Raw genomic sequence first — 23,982 nt, 5'->3', positions numbered from 1 at the left:
GGGGCTCCGGGCCGGGGGCGGCGGCAGCGGCGCCCCGGCCGCTTTGAGCGCGCGGCTGCTTCAATATTCATGAGGGGGGCGGAGCCTGAGCGGAGCCACGCCCCTAACACGACGTGCAGGGTAATTATTCGGTAATTATTCATCAAGGGGCGGAGCTCGGGGCGGACAGCGCCCACTGCTCGTTAATTATTCATGAGGAGGCGGCGCTTGAGGGGTCCCACACACCCCTGAGACCCCTCCCCAAAACCGGGGGGTCCCGAATGCCCCGGGGGAAGGTCGGGGGGGTCTCTGGGTGTCCCCTCACCCTCGCTGGGTTGAGGGGGGGGGTCCTGGGGGTCCGTGTGTGCTGTCCCCCCCCTCCCCAGCCACCTCCCCCCCGCCCCGGTAACCGGATCGCGGCCGAGGTCGCGACATTCGCGGTGACCTCGGCGCTGAGTGACGGCCGCAGGGGGTGGGGGGCGCGACCCCCGCCGCACCGGCTCCGGTTTCACGGCGGGGGGGAAGGGACACGGTGAAACCCGACCCCGGTGACGCGGGGGGGGGACACGGGACACGAAATGAGGGGGGGCCCAACGGGGGTCCCGCTCCTTTATTCATACACAAAAAAAGCGCGGGGGGAGGGGGCGCGGGGGGCTCTACAAGGGGAGGGGAGTTTTATTTTTTGGGGAGGGGGGGGCCCAGAACGAAGAGGGAGTAACACAGGAGAGGGGGACCCCGAGATTTTGGGGGGGGGAGGGCTCAGGTTTGTGTCGCTGCACCCCCCCCCAACTCCCCCCCATTTCTGCCCCCCGCCCCCTCCTCAATTCAGGGCCGCCCCTGAGTTGGGGATTTTTGGGAGGGGTGGGAGGTAAACCAGTTCACAAGGTGGTCCCGGGGGGGTTTTGGGTGGGGGAACCCCAAAATCCATCAGTTCATGGAGGGGGGAGCTCCCCATTGTGGAACAGCCCATGGTAGAAGATGGGGGGGGCTCCATGTGATGGAACAGCCCATGGGGGGGCAGGGGGTCTCCCCAAAATGGATCAGTCTGGGGGGGGGGGCTCCCTGATTTTATTGGGGAGGGGGGTCCCCACAATCCACCAATCCTGAGGGGGTCCCCATGGTGTTTTTGAGGGGGGGTCCCCACAATTAATCAGTCCTCGATGGGGGGTCCCAACAATGGATCAGTCCTTGAAGGGGGGATCCCCATGATGTTTTTGAGGGGGGGTCCCCATGATGTTTTTGAGGGGGGGTCCCCACAATGGATCAGTCTTTGAAGGGGGGATCCCCATGGTGTTTTCGAGGGGGGGTCCCCATGTTTTTGAGGTGGGGTCCCCACAATGGATCAGTCCTTGAAGGGGGGATCCCCATGATGTTTTTGAGGGGGGGTCCCCACAATGGGTCAGTCCTTGAAGGGGGGATCCCCATGATGTTTTTGAGGGGGGGTCCCCACAATGGGTCAGTCCTTGAAGGGGGGATCCCCATGATGTTTTTGAGGGGGGATCCCCATGAGATGTTTTCGAGGGGGGGTCCCCATGATGTTTTTGAGGTGGGGTCCCCACAATGGATCAGTCCTTGAAGGGGGGATCCCCATGATGTTTTTGAGGGGGGGTCCCCACACTGATCCAGTCCCCGAGGGGAGGGGGGTGGGGGGTAATCCCCCGCTGTCATTTTTTTCCCCATTGTTGTTGTTTTTTTTTTTTGTTTTTTTGGGGGGGGGGTCCCCGCAGCGGCAGTGCCCGAGGCTCAGTTCTGGGGGGGCGGCGGTGGGGGCGCGGGGGGCATGCCGAAGGGGGGCAGGGCGGGCACCCCCATGCCCATCATGGTGACGAAATTAGAAGGGTCCATGGGGGGGGGCGGCGGGGGCGGGGGGGGCGCGTACATCAGACCCCCGGAGCCAGGCGGCGGCGGGGGGGGCGGGGGGGCCCCGGGGGGCAGCGGGGGCTGGACCCCGGGGGGCAAAGGCACCATGGAGGGGCTGCCGGGGAGTGGGGGGGCCCCCGAAGAAGCCCCCCCCCCCCCCGCCGCACCCCCCCCCGCCTGCTGCTGCCAGGGAGGGAGGGAGGCGCTGCCAGCGCTCGTGGTGGTCGTCGTATCTGTGGTTTTTGGGGGGGGGGGGGAGAGAGGGAAAAGAAGGGGGTAATTAGCACTGGGGTTAATTGGAGAGAGGGGGAATTCATGCTAAGGGAGTCTGAGGAAGGGGGAGAGCAGCCCAGCCCAGTAGTGGTGCGGGGTGATTAATGGCGGGGGTTAATTGGGGACAGGGAAGCCCCCTCCCACCTTTGTGCAGGGAATCCCCAAAAAGGAACAAGACACCCCCCCCCACCACTGCCCACCCCCAGAGCAGTTCATCTGGGATTTGGGTTAATTAGTGGGGTGTTAATTAAAGAGAAAACTCCCATTTACAAGGGAACACCCCCCCCCCTTTCCTTTCCCAAGAGGGATCAAACCACCCCCGCCCCCCCCTCTTAGGGGAACTGGGAAAAATGACCCAAACCCGTGAAATAACCCCAAAAAATCCCTCCTGCCACCCACCCCCCCACCCCCCACCGCCCCGGGGACACCCCCAGACTCACTTTGCTGCCAGGGCAAGGGGGTGCTGCTGCTGCTGGGGGGCGGCGGCGGCTGCTGCTGCCAGGGAGGGAGGGGGCCGGAGGGGGGGGGCGGCTGCCCACCGGGCGGGGGGGGCGGCGGGGGCAGCATACCCAGCGGCGGCGGCATCATACCTGGGGGGGCAAAATCTGGGGGGTCAGGGGGGGCCGGGACAGCCGGGGGCACTGGGGAGGGGGAAATCGGGGGGGTCAGGGGGAGTTTGGGGTGTCAGGACAGTCACGGGTATTGGGGAGGGGGAAATCAGGGGGGGGTCAGGGGGAGTTTGGGGCGCCAGGACAATCAGGGGTAGTGGGATCATATTGGGGAGGGGGAAATTGGGGGTATCAGGACAGCCACGGGTATTGGGGAGGGGGAAATTTTGGGGGTCAGGGGGAGTTTGGGGTGCCAGGACAGTCAGGGGTATTGGGGAAGGGGAAACTGGGGGGGGTCAGGAAGGTTTAGGGGTGTCAGGACAGTCAGTAATAGGGATACCATATTGGGGAGGGGGAAATCGGGGGGGTCAGGGGAAGTCTGGGGGTGTCAGGACAGCCAGTGACAGAGATATCATATTGGTGAGGGGGAAATTGGGGGTTCAGGGGGAGTTTGGGGTGCCAGGACAGTCAGGGGTAGTGGGATCATATTGGGGAGGGGGAAATTGGGGGTATCAGGACAGCCGAGAGTATTGGGGAAGGGGAAATTGGGGGTGTCAGGGGGAGTCTGGGGTGCCAGGACAGTCAGAGGTAGTGGGATCATATTGGGGAGGGGGAAATCGGGGGGGTCAGGGGGAGTTTGGGGTGTCAGGACAGTCACGGGTATTGGGGAGAGGGAAATCAGGGGGGTCAGGGGGAGTTTGGGGTGCCAGGACAGTCAGGGGTAGTGGGACCATATTGGGGAGGGGGAAATTGGGGGGGTCGGGGGGAGTTTGGGGTGTCAGGACAGTCAGGGGTAGTGGGATCATATTGGGGAGGGGGAAATTGGGGGTATCAGGACAGCCACGGGTATTGGGGAGGGGGAAATTTTGGGGGTCAGGGGGAGTTTGGGGTGCCAGGACAGTCAGTGACAGAGATATCGTATTGGTGAGGGGGAAATTGGGGGTGTCAAGGGGAATTTGGGGTGTCAGGACAGCCAGGGATATCGGGATCATATTCGGGAGGGGGAAACTGGGGGGGTCAGGGGAATTTGGGGGTGTCAGAACAGCCAAGGGTATTTGGATTATATTGGGGAGGGGGAAATTGGGATATTGGGGGGGGTCAGGGGGTGTCAGGACAGTCAGGGATATTGGGGAGGGGGAAATTGGGGGGGTCAGGAGGATTTGGGGGTACCAGACACCCAGTGCCAGCAGTACTGCACTGAGGGGAGCAGGGAATTGGGGGGTCAGGGGGAATTTGGGGTTCAGGCAGTTTGGGGAGGGGGTTTTGGGGTTTTTTTTTGGGGGGAGGGTCTCACCTTTTCCCTGGTGCAGGCGATAGACCCCAGAGCCCACCGGCGCATTTCCCAGGTACTGATCTTGAGGGAATGAGAGACCGTGGCCTTAGGGATGGGGGGGACCCCCCCCCACCCCCCAAAAACACCCCCCACCCCCAAAAACCCAGCCCCAAAAATCCCCTTCCCTCCTCAGCTTCACATCCAAAACCATTGCTTGGGAAAATAAGGGTTAAAAAACCCCCAAAATCCTCCCATCCCCAAATCCACAGTTTCCCCCCCCCCCAAATTCCCACTCCTCACCCCCAAAAATCCTCCGCCCCCCCAAACCAAAAAACTTCCCAGGTCGATGTTAAAGATGAACAAATGTGGCCAAATCCCCCTTTTCACCCCCAAAATCCCCCGAGCACTCCTCCCCACCCCAAAAATCCCAAATTCCTCCCTCTGCCCCAATTTCCCATGGAATCTCCCCAGCTCCCCACTTAGAAAAAAGGTGGGAGTGCCCAACGGCCCCCCTTTCACCCCCAAAAAAACCCTCTTTTTCAACCCAAAAAAACCCTTTTTCATCCCCCCAAAAAAACCCCTTTTCACCCCCAAAAAAAACCTTTTCAACACAAGAAAAAAACCTAAAAACCCCTTTTTCACCCTCAAAAAAACCCTTTTCACCCCAAGAAAACCCCTTTTCACCCCCAAAAAACCCTTTTCACCCTAATAAACCCCTTTTCACCCCCCAAAAAATCCACCCTTTCCACCCCCAAAAAAACCCTTTTCCACCCAAGAAAAAACCCTTTTTATCCCATAAAAACCCCTTTTTCACCTCAAGAAAAAACCCTTTTCACTCCCAAAAAAACCCCTTTTTCACCCCCCCAAAAAATCCTTTTCACCCCCAAAAAAATCCTTCTAACCCCAAGAAAAAACCCTTTTTCACCCCCAAAACAACCCCTTTTCACCCCCAAAAAAACCCCTTTTTCACCCCCCAAAAAAAAACCTTTTCACCCCCCCAAAAAAAACACTTTTCACCCCCAAAAAAATCCTTTTCACCCCAAGAAAAAACCCTTTTTCACCCCCAAAACCCCTTTTCACCCCCAAAAAAACCCCTTTTTCACCCCAAGAGAAAACACTTTTTCACCAAAAAAACCCTTTTCACCCCAAAAAACCCCCTTTTCACCCCAAAAAAACCCCTTTCCCCCCCCGAGCCCCCTCCCCAGGCAGGATCGTCCGTACCCATGTGGTGGGGGCCGGGGTGGCCCGGGGGGTGCGGCCCCCCGCCCATGGGGGGGTGGTGGGGCTGCATCCAGGGGGGGGGCCCGTTGGGGGTGTGCTGCATGGGGTGCCCCCCATGCCCGCCCCCCATGCCAGCCATGGGGTGGGGGAAGCTGTGGGGACCCCCGGGACCCCCGGGCCCCCCGTGCAGCCCGTGGTAGGGGCGGTTCTCCGAGGGCGCCGAGCTCATCCAGGGGGGGCGGCTCTGGGGGGGTGAAAAAGGGGGTCAGGGGGGTTTGGGGGGTCGCAGGGTTACAGGGGTTCTGAGGGGATGGAGCTCATGCGGTGGGGGGAGGAAATTGGGGGGTCAGGAGGGTCTGTGGGTCATTTGGGGGGGGCTGGGGGTCACAGGAGGGGTCACTGCTCCCCACTCCCACCTGGCTGGTTCTGGGGTAGATGTGAGGGTTCTGGGGGTGCCCAGAGGTGTTTTTTGGGGTGGGGGTCACTCCCCAGGGGATGATGACCCCCCTGCCAGGTGATCAGGGCTGGTTTTGGGGTGGTTTTGTGGGGTCAGGGATGGATGTGTGGATCCTGGGGTCACTCACTGGAGAGAACTGTTCCTACACCTCCCAATGGGTTGTTTTTTGGGGGCAGTTGTGTGAATTCTGGGTCTTCCCAGAGGTGTTTTTTGGGGGGTCACTCACTGACGAGGGGAGCTGTCCCCACACCTCACAATGGGTTGTTTTTTGGGGGTGGTTCTGTAGGTATGTGAATTCTGGGGGTTCCTGGAGGTGTTTTATGGGGGGTCACTCACTGGGGAGAGGAGCTGTCCCCACACCTCCCAATGGGTTGTTTTTTGGGGTGAGTTGTGTGAATTCTGGGTCTTCCCAGAGGTGTTTTTTGGGGGGTCACTCACTGGGGAGAGGAGCTGTCCCCACACCTCACAATGTGTTGTTTTTTGGGGGAGTTGTGTGAATTCTGGGTCTTCCCAGAAGTGTTTTTTGGGGGCGTCACTCACTGGGGAGAGGAGCTGTCCCCACACCTCCCAATGGGTTGTTTTTTGGGGTGAGTTGTGTGAATTCTGGGGGTGCCCAGAGGGGTTTTTTGGGGGTCACTCACCGGGGGGGGCTGTCCCCCAGCCTGGCTGGCGGCACGGTGGCTGCTGGACAAGGGGCTGTTGTTGTGGGCGGCGTTGGAGCTCACGGACACCGGGGCCTCGCCCAGCTCGGCCATCAGGGACAGGTACTCCTTGTCCATCCGGGCCTTGTCCTGCGCCGACTGCGGGTCCCCAGGCCTGGCAACCCGGCGGGATGGTGAGCTTGGGGAGGGGGGGCTGCACCCCCAAATCCCCCACCCCACCTCTGGCCACAGGGGTGGTTCCCGTGCATGGCTCAGGAAAAGCTCAGGGGGGGTTTCAGAGGGGCTTGAGAGGATTTAAGGGTATTTGGTGGGGTTTTGGGGATGTCTCAGGGAGACCTCCAAGGGGGTTTTGAGGACGTGGTGGAATCCCAGGGAAGTTCAGAGTGGATTTTGAGGGATCTGGGGAAGGTTTGGGGAAATCTCTGGGCTGATTTAGGGAATCTCAAGGTTTGGGAACACTTGAGATCTCAGGGATTTAAGGAGCATTTGTAGGGAGTTCAGGCAGAGATCTCAAGAGTTTTGGGAGGATCTCAGGAGGATCTGGTGTGTTTTTGTGGGACATTTAGGGAATCCCCAAAGGAGGATCTGGGGGTTTATTTTGGGGGTCACCTGGCAAACTTGCAGTCGGAGGCGATGTGCCCGGCCCCGCCGCACTTGGTGCACACCGTGGTGTTGGTGATGCTGCGCGTCTCAGTGCTCTGCCACGGCCTCAGGATGCTGCCGAGGGGGATCAGGGTTATTTAGGGTTTCTGGGGGGTTATTTAAACATTAATTAGGGGGGGTGGGACCCCTCTGACCGGTTGTCATCCTCCCGCAGGGTCCCGTTGAGCCGCGCCAGCTCCCGCAGCTGCATTTTGCGCAGGTCGTTCTGGTCCTCGGGGGTCTCGATGCCCTGCTTCAGGATGTTCCTGATCTGGGGGGCACAGCGGGTGTCAGACGGGGTGGGCTGCACCTCCAGACCCCCCCAAACCCCTCGGGGACAGCCCCGAACCTGCTCCACGGCTTTCTTGACGTTCTCCATGGTGTTGGCGGTGACGAGGGCGTGCAGGGGCTCATCCTCGCCGGGCAGCATCTGCCCGTCCTTGCGGCCCACCTTGCCCTCCTTCACCGAGCCCTTGCCCCTGATCATGATCTTGGCGTTGCACTCCTTCTCGATGTTCTTCAGCGTGTTCCCCCTGCAGCGGGGCACCGGGGATTGCTGGGGGGCCCTCGGAGCTCCCACAGAGCCCTCCTCGCCTCCTTCCCCCTCCTTGCCCTGGGGTTCGTGCTCCTCTTCCGTGTTCTGCTCGGGAATTTTGGGGGGTCCCACCTCCCAGATTGGGGGGATGGATCCCACAGGTCCATCGGGGCACCCACACTGGGGGGAGTGGGGACCTGGTTCATCAGGAGCTCAGGCTCGTTATGGATAGGGGTGCGTCATTAACAGCCCTGTGTTAATTAGGGGGGATTGAGAGGACAAGGGGGCAAAGGGACACCCACTAGGACCCTACAGGTGTTGGCACGCGGACCCAGCACATCCCTGGGGTGAAGCTGAGGGGATCCCTCCCAGCCCCAGAGCCCTGCCACCCCCCAGGATCTGGGGGTGCCCACCTGGGCCCAATGAGGAGCCCCACGAAGTTGATCTCGGGGTACTCATCCTGCGGGATCATCACCTTGTCGCTCACCCGCGTCGCCGGTGGCCTGGGGAAGGACAAAAATCGGGGCTCAAACGCTTGGGGGAGCCCCGAATCGGGCAGAACCAGCCCCAAATCAGGGAGCTGGGTGGGGGGGGGGGTCTCTCCTCACTTGTAGTCAGCTGGGGGCTTGAAGTCGGGGTTCAGGGCCACCATCTCGGTGATGAGGTTGTGCCTCTCCTCCTCCAGCTTCTTGCGCGTGCGGAACTCCCGCGTGTTCAGGCGCTTCCCCTCGCTGTTGTAGATGGGCTCCGGGGAGGGGGACCTGCTCCGGGGGGTGGGGGGGTCACCGGGGGGCCCCCAGACCCCTCGGGGGGGGCTGTGCCCCCAGAACCCCCTCCCCGACCCTCCCAGCCCCCGGGTGTGGGGGGGTCTTCCCTCCCCTTGCTGTTGGCGATGGGGAGGGGGATGTGGAGGGGTGGGGAGGGGTCAGGACCCCTCTGGGTGGGGGGGGGTTTGCACCCCCCAGAGCCCCCCTCCCCAAACCACCACAACCCTGCCCCCATCGCCTGCCCGTGCCACTGCCCCCACCACCCCCAGGAGGGGATAACTGGGGGGGGGGAGCATTAATTAGTGCCCAATTAAGGCCAGCAGAGCACAGCCCTCCCCTCCCCCTCCCTCTCTGCCATTTGGCCTTTGCTGGGTCAGGGTTTGGCCCCTTTGTCCCCGGTTTTGTTGTTTCTCCCTGGCTCTGCCCCGTTCCTGCTCCTTTTCTCCCAGGTTGTGCCCGGTTCTCCCCGGTTTTGCCCAATTTCCCGGTTTCTAGGAGGAAAAGGTCCCTGTCTGGGGGGGCCGCGCGGCTTTGGCAGCCCCGGAGGGAAGAGTCAAGGTCGCTTGAGCTGAGCCGTGTCGGGGTGAGAAAATCAGATTATGATTAAAAATCAGAATTATCAGCGAGGAAGGAAAAAAAAAAAAAAGAGTCAGAATCGCTCGGGTTTGGTTAAATCGGCCCTTGGCTCCCCTCCCCCCCCAAAATAGCGAATTTTGGCAGCGGCTGCAAGAAGGGAAGAGATTAAGGCGGATCCTCCAAAAACAGCCGGCGCGGGCGACAGTCGAACCTGCCCCCGGTTTGGGGGGAAAAAGCGACTTTTCGGGGTTGGCAGCAGCCGGGTCCTCGGTGGAACTGCGACGTCACTGTCCCCGCTCGTGATTAATCGTTAATTCATTAATTAATTCCCCCCCAAACCAGCGCTAACGACGCCGCAGCGGGGGAGCGGCCTCGGCCCGGGGCGCTGCAGGAGCAAGGCTGGGTTAGCGCGGGGGGCCTGCGCCCCCCCCAAACCTGGGAGACCCCCAAAACCTGGGGCTGTGTGTGTGGGGAGGGCGGAGGTGTGACCCCCAAAACCTGGGGGGCCGGAGGGTGCCCCCCTGCCCCCGGTCCTGGGACTCGGGAGGGCCCCCCCGGGGTGAGGGACCCCCGGAAGGGGAGGGATCCCTGAGGACACAGGGACCCCCCCGGGGTTGGGGACCCCCCCAGAGATGGGGACCCCCCCAGAGTAGGGGTCCCTGAGGGGTGAGGGTCCCCCCCTTGCGGGTTGGAGGGACCCTGCCCTGCCCTGGCACAGAAAAACGGGGCCAAAACAGGAGGAAAAGGTGAAGAGAGGGAGCGGAGGGGGGAATTTGGCCCTTTGCAGGGGCAGCGGCAGCTCTGCCCCCCCCCAGAGACAAATTGGGGTGAAAAGGGGGGAAAGGAGAGGGAAAAGGGGGTGCAGTGGGGCCCTGGGTGCTCGTTAAGCCCCCAGAGCTCATTAAGCCACCGCTGCGGGTCGTTAATCCGCACCTAACGACGCCCAGGCCGGGCGCGGAGAGCAGCACCCCCAAACTCAGGGGGGAACACCCCAAAATCGGGTGGGGGGAGGCCCTGGTTTAGCAGGGGGGTGTCCAGAGCAGCACCCCCAAATCCAGAGGGGGGGAATTATGCGGGAGGGGGTCCCCGAGCTGTCCCGGGCTGGGGGCACTGCCGGGGGTCTCCCGTGCGCTGCTTGCGGCTGCCGGGGGTCCCGGGGGGTGCCCAGGTCTGGGGGGGCCCCGGGGGTGCCCGGGGGGGCAGGGGGGGGAGGTCCCGACCTGTCCTCGGGGTTAGGGGGGATGCCCAGGTCTCCCGTGCGCAGTTTGCGGGTCAGGTCTTCGATCTGCAGTTGCACTGGAAGGAACCCGGTCCCGGAGAGGTGAGAGAGACACAGTTACAAAACACCCACATTTCACCCCAAAAAAAAAACCCCATTCCTCCCCCAAAATACTCCTTACCCCAGGTTAACACTCTTTTTGTTTTGTTTTTGTTTTGTTGTTTTTTTTTTTCTCTACCTACACCGGCTCCATGGCACCAAAACCAGGCATTACTGCCCTAAAACCAAACGGTTACGGTGAGAAAAAGCAGGTGTTGTTACCTAAAATTGACATTATTAGCAGTAAAATACACCTTCTTAGCAATAACAGCAGGTTATTACCTCAAAAAACACATTGTTACCCCAAAAAACATGTTATTACCAAAAAAAGCAGGTTATCACGTAAGAAAAAAAGTCACATTGTTATAAAAAAAATCACAGGATTACCCAAAAAAGCACATTATTACCAAACCGCCTGGCATTCTTATGGAAAATCTAGAGATTGTTATCATAAAACCAGACATTATTACCTAAAATAGAAGATTATCAGTCAAAAAAAGACATTATTTCCTAGAATACCACACTGTTACCTAAAATGTGAGATTATTTACTACAGAAGGTAAACGTTATTACCTAAAACAACCACACTTTTGTCTAAGACAACCACAATTTTACCTAAAATGAGAGATTATTCCTAAAAAAATAGACATTGCCTAAAATAACCACATTATTACCCAAAACACATGACTACTACTAAAAAAAGCAACTGTTATTACCTAGAACAGGAGATGTAATTAAACATAGTCATTATTACCTAAACCACCTGAATATTACTAAAAATGAAGGTTATCAGAATAAGATTGGTACCTTAAAACACACAATAACATCTAAAAATACATCATTACCAAAAAATGAACGTTGTTAACCAAGAGATTGTTGCATTAATAGGATACATTTTCACCTAAATCTGCACATTATTACCCAAAATTGCAAGTTTTGGCTTAATTTACTTTCCCTAAGTCCCACAGGGGTTCTGATCCTGAACCCCAGGGGAGTTGTGACCCCAAGTTCTGCTGGGATGCTGCCCCCAAATTTCCCAGATCTACTCCAAAATTTGGGGCTGTTACTGATGCGAACACGGGGGATCTAATCCCAAATCCTTGAGGTTTAGCCCCAGAATCTCAGGGGGTTCTAACCCCAATTCCACAGGGACTTTAACCCAAAAACCTGTTGGTTCTGACCCTAAAATCCCATTTTCCTCTCCAAAATTTTCCAATGTGGGTGTGCTCCTGCTTGCACCTCAGCTTTGGGGGGTGGGCAAAGAAATCCGAGCCCAAACTCCGAGTTCTGACCCTAAACCCTGAGCTCTGACCCTAAACCCCGAGTTCTCACCCTAAACCCTGAGCTCTGACCCTAAACCCCGAGTTCTCACCCTAAACCCTGAGCTCTGACCCTAAACTCCGAGTTCTGACCCTAAACCCTGAGTTCTCACCCTAAACTCCAAGTTCTGACCCTAAACCCTGAGTTCTCACCCTAAACTCCGAGTTCTGACCCTAAACCCTGAGCTCTGACCCTAAAGCCTGAGTTCTCACCCTAAACTCCGAGTTCTCACCCTAAACCCCAAGTTCTGACCCTAAACCCCGAGTTCTGACCCTAAATCCCGAGTTCTGACCCTAAACTACGAGTTCTGACCCTAAACCCCGAGTTCTCACCCTAAACCCCTGAGCTCTGAGCCCTAACCCTGAGCTCTGAGCCCTAACCCAGAGCTCTGACCCTAAACCCTTGAGCTCTGACCCTAAACCCTGAGCTCTGACCCTAAACCCCGAGCTCTGACCCTAAACCCCGAGTTCTGACCCTAAACCCCGAGCTCTGACCCTAAACCCTGAGCTCTGACCCTAAACCCCGTGTTCTCACCCTAAACCCCGAGCTCTGATCCTAAACCCTGAGCTCTGACCCTAAACCCCGAGTTCTCACCCTAAACCCTTGAGCTCTGACCCTAAACTTCAAGCTTTGACAATAAGCCCCGAGTTTTAACACTAAACTCCGAACTCTGACCCTAAATCCCGAGCTCTGACCCCAAACCCTGAGCTCTGACCCTAAACCCCAAACTGAGCCCACACCCCAAGCTCTGACCCTAAACCCCGAGTTTTCACCCCAAACCCCGAGCTCCGAGCCCGTTCCCGGGGCCGGTGCCCCCGCAGCCGCGGTTGTCCCCCCGAGCCGTTACCGATGTAGGCGCGCTCCTGCTCGCGCGTCAGCCCGGGCGGGATCACCGTGGGCATCCCCGGGATCACCGTCTTCTGCTCCAGCGAGTCCTGGTTCCAGCGGCTGCGCTTCCGCTTCCGCGGGAAGTCTGCGGGGAAAGCGCCGCGATTCGGGCAGGTCCGGCAGCGATTTGGGCAAATGCAGAAGCGATTTGGGCAAATCCAGAAGCGATTTGGGCAAACCCGGCAGCGATTTGGGCAAACCCGGCAGCGCTGACCCTCCCCGAGGGGCACCGGGGATTTGTTCGGGGGGTTCCCAAAAAAGTCCCGTGCCCACAGTGGGGACATTGTGGGGGTCGCTGGCCCCGACAGGGGATTTGGGGGTGTTTTGGGGGGGTTAAGAGGTGAAGCTCTGTCCCCCGGGGGGGTTCGGGGGTCCCGTTCCGAGGGTTCCACCTTGGCCGCCCGTGTCCTGACGCGTGTCCCGGCGGCGGGGGGGGACAAGGCGGTGTGGGGGGAGCGGGACGCCCCAAAATCAGGGGGATCCCAGACCGGGGACCCCAGAATTGGGGGGGATCAAAGCCCGGGGACCCCAGATTGGGGGGGATCAGAGCCCGGGGACCCCAGAATCGGGGGGGATCAAAGCCCGGGGACCCCCAAATTGGGGGGGATCAGAGCCCGGGGATCCCCGAACTGGGGGGATCACAGCCCGGGTACCCCAGAATTGGGGGGATCAGAGCACGGGGATCCCCAAATTAGGGGGGATCAGAGCCCGGGGACCCCAGACCGGGGGGGATCAGAGCCCGGGGACCCCAGACCGGGGGGGATCAGAGCCCGGGGACCCCAGACCGGGGGGGATCAGAGCCCGGGGATCCCCAAGTTGGGGGGATCAGAGCCCGGGGACCCCCAAATTGAGGGAATCACAGCCTAGGAACCCCCGCATTGGGGGGATCACAGCCCAGGGACCCCAGAATTGGGGGGATCAGAGCCTAGGGACCCCCGAACTGGGGGGGATCACAGTCCGGGGACCCCCGAATTGGGGGGATAACAGCCCAGGGACTCCCCAGATTGGGGGAATCAGAGCTAGAGCCCCCCTAATCGCGGGGATCAGTGCCCGAGTACCCCCAAACCGGGGGACCACAGTCCGGGTACGCACAAGTCAGGAGGATTAAAGTCCCGGGGACCCCCAAACTGGGGGGGAATAACCCGGGGACGCCCCCCAGCCCCTCCCCACGACCCCCCCCCGATGCTCGCCCCCCACCCCACCCCGCGGACCCCCCGGTACCCCCGCCCCGGGCCGTACCTGCCCTCCGGGGCTTGTGCGCGGCGCCCGCCCGTCCCCCCGCGTCCCCGGGCCCGGCGCCCGCGCCCCCCGCGCCCTCCTCGGGCCGCGGCTGCTGCGGCGCCCCCGCGGGCTGGGGGGGGGCGGCGGGGGCGGCCGGCGGAGCCCCCGCGGGAGCCGCGGGCGGGTCATGGCCGGGCGGCGGCGAGGGAAAGCGGAACTGCCCGTAGGGAGCGGCGGGCGGCGGCTGCGGGGCCGCGGGGCCGCCCGGCGGCTGCGGGGCCGCGGGGCCGCCCGGCGCCTGCGAAGGCGGAGGAGGCGGCGGCGGCGGCTGCGCCGGCGGCTGCGGCTGCGGAGGCGGCGGAGGAGGCGGCGGAGGAGGCGGCGGAGGCGGCAGAGCCGCGAAGGGGAAAGCGGCGGCGGCCATGGGGGCGCGGGAGGCGGCGGGGCCGGGAGCGGGGCCGGGCTGGGCCGCGCTCGCCCCGGTCGCCATAGAACGGCCCCCGCGCGGCCTTCGCGAACCTTCCACGCCGCCGCGCCGCGCGCGCCGCGCTGATTGGCCGCGCCGCCCGTCGATCAACGGGAGAGCACACCGCGATTGGTTGAGGGGGCTGTCCGTCAGCGCGGCGGCCGCGGGGATTGGCCGGAGAGCGGGCGGGAGGGCGGAGGTGGACGCTGAGGCGCTGGCGGCGGGGATTGGTCGACGGGGCTGTCGCTCAAGCGGAAAGCGGGGGAAGGGGGGCCAGAACGGCGAGCAGTGATTGGCTGTAGCGCGGAGGGCGGAACACACCGCGGAGCCTCCACCACCATTGGCAGCACCCCGCCCCGCCCCGCGCCCGCGGACGGGGACAGCCGGAGACCCCGTGGCGGGCCGGAGTGACGTTAGCAGCAGACTTTGGCCGGGCGCAGCGGATTGGTTGGCTCATGTGTCGCTCAGGAAAGCCGCGCGCTGATTGGCGGAGACGGCGGCGGAGGGCGGGCGGGAGAGGGGCCCGCCAAAACCTCTGGCGAAGCATGGCGGGAGCTGCCCGCGCGCGGAGCATCATGGGAGCCGCCCCCTCATGAGGGGTCCGCGCCCCCCAAAAACGCAGCAGGAGGCGCCCGGTGAAACCAGCGGCAATTTTATTTTATTATCCATCATTCCACGGCCTCCCCCTCACCCGGGCTCCTGGAACTTCCCCCATCTCGGTTCTCCCCCCCCTCAAATCCGGGCCCCCCCCCCCCAAAGTCCGTTCTGAGGGTCTCCCCAAAGGTCTCGTGTTGGGCACCCCAAAACTGAGCTGTGCCCCCCCAAAAAAATCCTATTCCTTACGCCACCTCTGCTCCCCAAACCCCCCTGGTAAAGTCTCTGAACCCCCAAGTCCAAAAGTCCCCCAAAATCTGCCAGCCCCTCATCCTTACCCAGATTCCCCCCAAATTCCTGCCCAAATTTTCCCCCAAGTTCCTCCCCTCCCATTTTGGGGAGAGAATTTTGTCTGGAACCTGTTGAGAAAGGGTTGGGGGAGCTGCACCTGGGGCAGGGCCAAGCTGGAATTTTGAGGTTTTTGAGGATCCCTATGAACCTTTTTGGGATTTCCTGAGGAAGGGCAGGGGGACACTGCGTCTCCCTGGGATTTTGGATTTTTTTTGGGCTCCATTTTGGGATTTTTGGGATCCCTAGGAGCCTTTCCGTGGCCTCTTGAGGAAGGGCAGCAGGACACGGAATCTCCCAGGGATTTTGGGGTTTTTTGGGGTTCCCTTTTGGGATTTTTTGAGGTCCCTAGGAGCCCTTTCACAGTCTCTTGAGGAAGGGCAGCGGGATGCCGCATCTCCCAGGGATTTTGGGATTTTTTGGGGCTCCCTTTAGGGATTTTCAGGGTCCCTAGGAACCCTTTTGGGGTCTCTTGAGGAAGGGCAGGGGGACACTGAATCTCCCAGGGATTTTGGGATTTTTTGGGGATCCTTTTTGGGATTTTTTTGGGCTCCCTTTAGGGATTTTTCGGGGTCCCTAGGAGCCCTTCCTCGGTCTCTTGAAGAAGGGCAGGGGGACACTGCATCTCCCAGGGATTTGGGGATTTTTTGGGGCTCCATTTTGGGATCCCTAGGAGCCCTTTTGGGGTCTCTTGAGGAAGGGCAGGGGGACACTGCATCTCCCAGGGATTTTGGGATTTTTTGGGGCTCCATTTTGGGATTTTTGGGATCCCTAGGAGCCCTTCCTCGGTCTCTTGAAGAAGGGCAGGGGAACACTGCATCTCCCAGGGATCTGGGGATTTTTTGGGGCTCCATTTTGGGATTTTCAGGGTCCCTAGGAGCCCTTCCTTGGTCTCTTGAGGAAGGGCAGGGGGACACTGAATCTCCCAGGGATTTTGAGATTTTTTTGGGGCTCCCTTTAGGGATTTTCAGGGTCCCTAGGAACCCTTTTGGGGTCTCTTGAGGAAGGGCAGGGGGACACTGAATCTCCCAGGGATTTTGGGATTTTTTGGGGATCCTTTTTGGGATTTTTTTGGGCTCCCTTTAGGGATTTTTCGGGGTCCCTAGGAGCCCTTTTGGGGTCTCTTGAGGAAGGGCAGAGGGACACTGCATCTCCCAGGGATCTGGGGATTATTTGGGGCTCCCTTTAGGGATTTTCAGGGTCCCTAGGAGCCCTTTTGGGGGCTCTTGAGGAAGGGCAGAGGGACACTGCATCTCCCAGGGATCTGGGGATTTTTTGGGGCTCCCTTTAGGGATTTTCAGGGTCCCTAGGAGCCCTTCCTCGGTCTCTTGAGGAAGGGCAGGGGGACACTGCATCTCCCAGGGATTTGGGGATTTTTTGGGGCTCCATTTTGGGATTTTTGGGATCCCTAGGAGCCCTTCCTCGGTCTCTTGAGGAAGGGCAGCAGGACACGAAATCTCCCAGGGATTTGGGGATTTTTTTGGGTTCCATTTTGGGATTTTTGGGATCCCTAGGAGCCCTTCCTCGGTCTCTTGAGGAAGGGCAGGGGGACACTGCATCTCCCAGGGATTTGGGGATTTTTTTTTGGGCTCCCTTTAGGGATTTTCAGGGTCCCTAGGAGCCCTTTTGGGGTCTCTTGAAGAAGGGCAGGGGGACACTGCATCTCCCAGGGATTTGGGGATTTTTTGGGGCTCCCTTTAGGGATTTTCAGGGTCCCTAGGAGCCCTTTTGGGGTCTCTTGAGGAAGGGCAGCAGGACACTGAATCTCCCAGGGATTTGTGGATTTTTTTGGGCTCCATTTTGGGATTTTTGGGATCCCTAGGAGCCTTTCCTCGGTCTCTTGAGGAAGGGCAGGGGGACACTGCATCTCCCAGGGATTTGGGGATTTTTTTGGGGCTCCCTTTAGGGATTTTTTGGGATCCCTAGGAGCCCTTTTGGGGTCTCTTGAGGAAGGGCAGGGGGACACTGCATCTCCCAGGGATTTGGGGATTTTTTGGGGCTCCCTTTAGGGATTTTCAGGGTCCCTAGGAGCCCTTTTGGGGTCTCTTGAGGAAGGGCAGCAGGACACTGAATCTCCCAGGGATTTGGGGATTTTTTTGGGCTCCATTTTGGGATTTTTGGGATCCCTAGGAGCCCTTCCTCGGTCTCTTGAAGAAGGGCAGGGGGACACTGAATCTCCCAGGGATCTGGGGATTTTTTGGGGCTCCATTTTGGGATTTTTGGGATCCCTAGGAGCCCTTCCTCGGTCTCTTGAGGAAGGGCAGGGGGTAGGCGCCCGGCGGGGCGCGGGGCCGGCGCGGCTGCACCTGACTCTGCGCCGTCAGCTGCAGTTTGATGGCGCTGGAGTTGACCTTGGCCGCCCTCAGCAGCTCCTTCATCCCCCGCATCTTCTGCGAGCGGAACCGCAGCACCGGCCCCGGTGGCGGCGGCGGCGGCGGCGCGGCCGGGCCCGGTGCGGGGGGCGCGGGGGAGGGCTGGGGAGGGGCGGCCGGGGTCTCCTCGGGGCGGGGGGCGCGGGGAGGGGGACGGCGCTCGGGGGGTTTCTTGGGGGTGGGCGGCTCCTCGGGTTTGGATTCGCGGCGGGGACCCCGGCGGCGGCAATCGCGGGGGTCTTCGGGACCCCCCAAATCTGCCTCGGGGGGGGTGGGGTCCTCGGAGAGCAGGGTCACCTGCTGGCGCACCTGGGGGGGACACGGGGGGGCTCAGGGAGGGGGTGGAGACCCCCGCAGCGCCTCAGCAGAGGTTTTTAGGGGACCCCAGAGCACACTCGGGATCCCCCCAAATCTCTGGGGATGGCCCAAGGGGGAGATGGGGAACCCAGAACCTGCTCAGGACCCCCCCCAAAACCCCCAGGAATGCCCCAAAAAAGAGATGGGAACCCCAGAACCCACTCAGGAGCCCCCCAAAACCCCCAGGAATGCCCCAAAAAAGAGATGGGAACCCCAGAACCCACTCAGGAGCCCCCCAAAACCCCCAGGAATGCCCCAAAAAAGAGATGGGAACCCCAGAGCACACTCAGGACCCTCCCAAATCTCGTGGGATGTCCCAAAAAAGAGATGGGGAACCCAGAACCTGCTCAGGACCTCCCCCAAAACCCCCAGGAATGCCCCAAAAAAGAAAGGAGGGACCCCAGAACCCACTCAGGACCCTCCCAAACCCCCAGGAATGCCCCAAAAAAGAGATGGGAACCCCAGAGCACACTCAGGACCCTTCCAAATCTTGTGGGATGTCCCAAAAAAGAGATAGGGAACCCAGAACCTGCTCAGGACCCTCCCAAATCTCGTGGGATGTCCCAAAAAAGAGACGGAGAACCCAGAACCTGCTCAGAAACTCCCCCAAAACCCCCAGGGATGCCCCAAAAAAGAGATGGGAACCCCAGACCCCACTCAGGACCCTCCCAAACCCCCAGGGACGCCCCAAAGATGAGCTGAGGACCCCCCAAAACCCACTCAGGACCCTCCAAGGAGGACTTGGGGACCCCAGACCCTACTCAGGACCCCTCACCGAGCCACCAAACCAGCAGGGAAGTGGCCAGGGAAGGTGGCCCAGCACACGGAGGGGCTCCCCGCCCCCGGGGTCCCCCCAGACTCCCCGGGGACCCCCAAAATCCTGACCTGGCCGTCGAAGCGGCCCAGGGACTGCACCAGGAAGGTGGCCCAGCCCACGTGCAGCACCGGCGTGGGGCTCCCCTCCTCCCAGCGGCAGATGCCGTCGTAGAAGCGCAGCAGGTGAGCGAAGCACTCGGGGTCCTGCAGGGCTGGGAGACCCCCGGGGGCCCCCTGAGGACCCCCCGAGTCAGAGGGGACCCCCAAAGCTGTGGGGTGGGGGGGGAGGGCAGGGACACCCCCACCCCACCACACTGAGAACCAGCAGGGACCCCCCCCAAATTCCAACCCCCCCACGGGCAGGACCCACCCCACGCAGCCTCTCCTCCACACAAAGCCACCCGGGGGTCCCCAAATCTGGGGGTCCCCGGCTCCAGGTCCCACCTCAGCCCCCGGGGGGGGCTCGGCCGCCGCCTCCTTGAGCAGGTTGGGGATGACATCGTTGGCCACGTCGAAGAATTCCTTGTAGATCTCCTCGTCCTCACGGCAGTAATTGTAGCTGGGGGGGCAGGGGGGCTTGGGGGGCTGCCCCACGGGGTTGGGGGGCACACGGGGCTGGGGGGCACACGGGGCTGGGGGGGCTGCCCCACAGGGATCTCCAGGTGGGACCCCAGGGGTTGGGGGCACACAGAGTTTGGGGGCTGCCCCACAGGTTTGGGTGCACACGGAGCTTGGGGGGCTGCCCCACAGATGTGGAGACCCCTAAAGTGAACCCAGAGCCCACAAAGGACAAGGGGACCCCAAGAACCCAACCCTGGGTGGGGGGCACAGGGGGACATGGACCCCTCCAAAAACGGGGGGCTGGTCACCCCCCAAGAACCCCCCCCAGCCCCACAGGAGAGAGGGAGCTCCCCCAGCCCAGGGGGAGGAGCGAGACCCCAGAGGTACCCCGAGACCCCCCTAGGTACCTCCAAGGGTCCCCCCAAGACCCCAAACGCCGCCCCCCGAGCCCCCCACTCACTCCTGGATGACGGTGGCCGTGTCGGCCCAGGCCTGCAGCGCCTCCTTGACGTTCTTGTTGCGGCAGTGGAAGCCGGCCAGGTACAGGTAAGGGTAGATGTGCTCGTTGTTGTAGTAGGTGCGGGCAGAGTGGATGCCCTGGGGCGGCAGGGCGGGGTCAGCAACACCTGAGCTCACCTGGCCACGCCCCCGAGCCCCCCAAAAACCAAAAACCCCCCCCCCCCAGGTCACCTGGTGGTACAGGGTGAGGGGGTCGGGTCGGCCGGGGGTGGGCTCCAGCTCCTCCAGGTCGGCCAAGTTCCCCAGCGCCATGGGGTACCTGTGGGGCAGGTGGGGGGCGGTTTGGGGGGTACCTGTGGGGCGGGCGGGGGGCAGGTCGGGGGGTCCCAGGGCAGCCTGGGGGGCAGCCCCGTGGTGGGGCGGGGGCTCCTCTCACCTGTCCAGGTGCCCCATGTCGTAGAGCAGCCAGAGCAGGCGCTGCGGGGAGAGGAAGGAGAGATGTGGGGGTGCCCCACAGCTGAGCTGGCACTGCCCCACACCTGAGCCACACCTGAGCCAGCCCTGCCCCACAGCTGCCCCACACCTGCTGCAGCTGCAGCAGCTCCAGGCTGTCGGTGTGGCCGTCGATGGACGGGTTGATGGCGCACACCATGAACGCCACCTCCATGTGCCGCGTGCAGCGCAGGTAGGAGCCCTTCAGGTACAGCCAGCTCTGGGGACAGGTGACACAGGGACACAGGTGACACAGGGACACAGGTGACACATCCCCCTGTGTCCCCTCTCTGCACTGCCCGCACTGCCTGTCCCAGGGGCTCCTCAATGTCCCCACCTGCCCAGCACCCCCTGGAACCCCCCTTGTCCCCATCCTTGTCCCAATGCGGACCCCCTGCCCTCGTACCCCTGTCCCCCCATTCCTGCACCCTCTCACCCCTCCCGTGTGCCCACTGTCCCCCTGACCCCCCACCCCCATGTCCCCACTGTCCCCCTGACCCCTCCTGTGTCCCCCTGACCCTCCCACTCCCATGTCCCCACTGTCCCCCTGACCCCTCCTGTGTCCCCCTGACCCCCCACCCCCATGTCCCCACTGTCCCCATGGCCCCTCCCATGTCCTCCATGTTCCCACTGTCCCCATGTCCCCATTGTCCCCCTGTCCCCCCTTGACCCCTCCCATGTCCCCACAGTGCCCCCCTCACCCCTCCCATGTCCCCACTGTCCCCCTGACCCCCCCTTGACCACTCCCATGTCCCCATTGCCCCCCTGACCCCTCCCATGTCCCCACTGTCCCCAGACCCCTCCCAGGTCCCCAGTGCCCCCCTGACCCCCCACCCCACATCCCCCGTACCCTCTCGGCCACCCCGGCCTGCACGGGCTGTCCCCTCCTGTCCTCGTTGCCCTTCCCGTGCCAGGTGACCTCGGCGGTCTGGGCGCCGCCGGCCCCGAAGGCCACCCAGGCGTGGTCCTCGCTCAGGGCCAGGTGCACGTCCGGCAGCCCCAGCACCTGGCAGGCGCCCACCACGGCGAAGGCCACACCTGAGCTGTCCAGCTTCGTTCCTGGGGGGGCACGGGGGTGAAGGGACACCCAGAGCCCCCCTGAGGGGTCACAGGGACACACAGAGCCCCCCAGAGGGGTCACAGGGACACACAGAGCCCCCCAAACCCTCCTGAGGGGTCACAGGGACACACAGAGTCCTCCAAACCCCCCCCAGAGGGGTAAAGGGACACACAGAGCCCCCCCTGAGGGGACACAGGGACACACAGAGCCCCCCAGAGCCCCCTGAGGGGACACAGGGACACACAGAGCCCCCCAAACCCACCCTGAGGGGTCACAGGGACACACAGAGCCCCCCAGACCCCATCCCCACCCCTGAGGGGACACAGGGGAGCTCAGGGACACACAGAAGGGACACAGGGACACCCAGAGTCCCCCTGAGGGGTCACAGGGACACACAGAGCCCCCCAGAGCCCCCTGAGGGGACACAGGGACACACAGAGCCCCCCAAACCCACCCTGAGGGGTCACAGGGACACGCAAAGCCCCCCAAACTCTCACTGGAGGGGCTCAGGGACACACAGGGTGGGCTCAGGGACACACAGAGCCCCCCAAACCCACCCTGAGGGGTCACAGGGACACACAGAGCCCCCCAAACCCCATCCCCACCCCTGAGGGGACACAGGGGGCTCAGGAACACACAGAGGGGACACAGGGACACACAGAGCTCCCCCAAACTCTCACTGGAGTGGCTCAGGGACACACAGGGTGGGCTCAGGGACGCACAGAGCCCCCCAAACCCCCCATCCCCACCCCGAGCTGTCCCCAGGGGAGGTCACCCCGCCCTGAGGGACCCCCGGAGCAGTGACAGAGCTGAAGAAGGACACAACCCCCACCAACCCCTTGGAGCAGGAGCAGCTGAGGCCTCTCCAGGTGAGACCCCGGCCCCAGCAACCCCCCCAGGACCCCTCCTCACCCGTGATGAAGCTGAAGAGGGACTGGATGTGAGCCCGGTCCTTGAAGTAGGAGCGGCTGAGGCTGTTCCAGATGACGTCGGACACTTTCCTCACCAGCTCCCGCGAGGAGCAGCCGTCGGGCCGCGGGTACAGCGACAGGTCCACGGCGCCGCGGATCTGCGCCGTGAAGCGCGCGTAGAGCGCGGCCACGATGGACAGCTCGGCCACCGGGAAGTACAAACGGGTCTGGGGGTCCGGCCCGGGCCGCGACTCGAAGGTGAGCCCCGGCACGTTGGTGGGCAGCACGCGGTTGACGGCCAGGAAATGCTCCACGAAGCCCAGCACCAACGAGAGCAGCACCAGGTCGGGCTCGGGCTGCCGCAGCTCGGCCTCGAAGAGCCGCACCACGGCGGCCACGGAGCGCAGCGGGAACAGAGCCTTCTGCCAGGCCTTCAGCCCCATGCTGCGCCTGCGGGGAGCCGGGGAGTGCGGCGGGGGGCGGCTCTGGGGGGTTTGGGGCAGTTCTGAGGGGGTTTAGGGCAGTTCTGGGGGGGTTTGGGGCAGTTCTGAGGGCAGTTCTGAGGGGGTTTGGGGCAGTTCTGGGGACTTGGGGCAGTTCTGGGGGGTTTGGGGCAGTTCTGGGGGGGGTTTGGGGCAGTTCTGGGGGGGTTTGGGCAGTTCTGAGGGGGTTTGGGGCAGTTCTGGGGCAGTTCTGGGGGGGTTTGGGGCAGTTCTGGGGGGGGTTTGGGGCAGTTCTGGGGGGGGTTTGGGGCAGTTCTGGGGGCAGTTCTGGGGGGGTTTGGGCAGTTCTGGGGGGGGTTTGGGGCAGTTCTGGGGGGGTTTGGGGCAGTTCTGGGGGGCTTGGGGCAGTTCTGGGGGCAGTTCTGGGGGGGGTTTGGGGCAGTTCTGGGGGGTTTGGGGCAGTTCTGGGGGGGGTTTGGGGCAGTTCTGGGGGGCTGGGGGGAGTTCTGGGGGGCTCGGGGCAGTTCTGTGGGGGTTTGGGGCAGTTCTGAGGGGGTTTGGGGCAGTTCTGGGGGGGTTCTGGAGGGCTCAGGGCAGTTCTGGGGGGTTGGGGGGAGTTCTGAGGGGTTTGGGGGCAGTTCTGGGGGGTTTGGGGGCAGTTCTGGGGCAGTTCTGGAGGGCTGGGGACAGTTCTGGGGGTCTTGGGGCAGTTCTGGGGGGTCTGGAGGGCTTGGGGCAGATCTGGGGGGGTTTGGGCGCAGTTCTGGGGGGGGGGTCTGGGGGAGCTGCCCACCGAGCGGAGCGGGAGCAGCGGTTTCAGCCCCTCGTGGGGAAATGGGGGAAAGAGTGGCGGGGTCCCGGGGAGATGGGGAGGGGGCTCTGGGGGGATTTACGGGGGAAAATGAGATTTTATTGGGGGGGGGCTCCCAGTGCAGCACAGCCGGGACAGAGCGAGGGGTGGGGGGGAACAACTGGGGGGGAAATGAGGGGTTGGGGGTCCTGGGGGGGGTGGGTCAAACCGGGGGCGCTCGGAGGAGAACTGGGGAAAGCCCCGGCACGGACCCGCCCCTTCCCGGCACCCCCAAACAGCGGAAACGCTCCGGGACCACCCGGGACCCTCCCCACAGAGCTGCCCCCGTGCCGGAGCCCACCCGGGACCCCCGGACTCCCCCCAGACCCGCCCCGGTGCCGGTGCCGGTCCCGGTCCCGGTGCCGGTCCCGGTGCCGCCCCCCCACTCACCGCGGCCGCCGCCGGCGCGGGCGGCGCGGGGCACGGCGGGAGGGGCGGGGCCTGCGCGCGCCGCGCGCCGCCATTGGCTGAGCGCGGGGGGGCGTGGCCTGGGGCGGGGTTAAGTGGTTGTGGCGGCGAGGGGCGTGGTCTGGTGGTGGGCGTGGTTTGCGTGGTGGGCGTGGCCACGAGTTGCTCTCTGGTCGCGCCAATTTCGCCAAAATCCCGCCGATTTCACCCCAAATTCCCCCGATTTCATCCCAAATTCCCCCGAT

General features: G+C 62.5%; 2 protein-coding genes across 3 annotated transcripts; both read right to left on the bottom strand.

The window, feature by feature from the left end:
- Positions 1–558: 558 nt before the first annotated feature.
- SF1 (splicing factor 1) lies at positions 559–14,113 on the bottom strand. 2 transcript variants are annotated; one of them, XM_085563495.1, is made up of 13 exons: positions 13,619–14,113; positions 12,339–12,464; positions 10,074–10,149; positions 8,119–8,271; positions 7,924–8,013; positions 7,325–7,508; positions 7,131–7,246; positions 6,943–7,050; positions 6,313–6,487; positions 5,215–5,458; positions 4,015–4,074; positions 2,553–2,702; positions 559–2,072 (listed from the first exon to the last, which is right to left on the bottom strand). In XM_085563495.1, exons 1-13 carry the CDS (start codon positions 14,088–14,090, stop codon positions 1,723–1,725), a joined length of 2,304 nt encoding a protein of 767 aa, XP_085419621.1. In that variant the 5' UTR covers positions 14,091–14,113; the 3' UTR covers positions 559–1,722. The 2 variants fall into 2 exon arrangements, with proteins under 2 accessions (XP_085419621.1, XP_085419622.1); XM_085563496.1 differs by having other exon boundaries at positions 4,015–4,069; positions 13,619–14,112.
- A 588-nt stretch (positions 14,114–14,701) lies between these two features.
- Positions 14,702–23,808, bottom strand: LOC146764808 (menin-like). The gene is made up of 10 exons (XM_085563524.1): positions 23,720–23,808; positions 22,038–22,486; positions 20,916–21,124; positions 20,157–20,285; positions 20,010–20,050; positions 19,805–19,892; positions 19,575–19,711; positions 18,998–19,112; positions 18,623–18,787; positions 14,702–17,689 (listed from the first exon to the last, which is right to left on the bottom strand). The coding sequence occupies exons 1-10, from the start codon at positions 23,791–23,793 to the stop codon at positions 17,237–17,239; spliced, it is 1,860 nt and encodes a 619-aa protein (XP_085419650.1). The 5' UTR covers positions 23,794–23,808; the 3' UTR covers positions 14,702–17,236.
- Between the last annotated feature and the right edge of the window lie 174 nt (positions 23,809–23,982).

This window comes from Lonchura striata, chromosome 31, assembly GCF_050655825.1.
Source record: "Lonchura striata isolate lonStrDom1 chromosome 31, ASM5065582v1, whole genome shotgun sequence".
Lineage (NCBI taxonomy): Eukaryota > Metazoa > Chordata > Aves > Passeriformes > Estrildidae > Lonchura > Lonchura striata.
This window is presented reverse-complemented; position numbering and strand designations above follow the sequence as displayed.

What these genes read in the sequence shown, in the direction of transcription:
- SF1 (XM_085563495.1), bottom strand. Translation starts at nt 14,090, where the DNA reads ATGGCGACCGGGGCGAGCGCGGCCCAGCCCGGCCCCGCTCCCGGCCCC. An exon ending in GCAGGAGCGCGCCTACATCG is followed by an intron (nt 10,150 to 12,338) that starts GTAACGGCTCGG and finishes GGTTCCTTCCAG; the next exon opens with TGCAACTGCAGATCGAAGAC. An exon ending in GGGCTCCTCATTGGGCCCAG is followed by an intron (nt 7,509 to 7,923) that starts GTGGGCACCCCC and finishes GCCCCGCTGCAG; the next exon opens with GGGGAACACGCTGAAGAACA.
- LOC146764808 (XM_085563524.1), bottom strand. Translation starts at nt 23,793, where the DNA reads ATGGCGGCGCGCGGCGCGCGCAGGCCCCGCCCCTCCCGCCGTGCCCCG. An exon ending in CCGCGCCGGCGGCGGCCGCG is followed by an intron (nt 22,487 to 23,719) that starts GTGAGTGGGGGG and finishes GGCTCCCCGCAG; the next exon opens with GCGCAGCATGGGGCTGAAGG. An exon ending in AGGCCGGGGTGGCCGAGAGG is followed by an intron (nt 20,286 to 20,915) that starts GTACGGGGGATG and finishes ACCTGTCCCCAG; the next exon opens with AGCTGGCTGTACCTGAAGGG.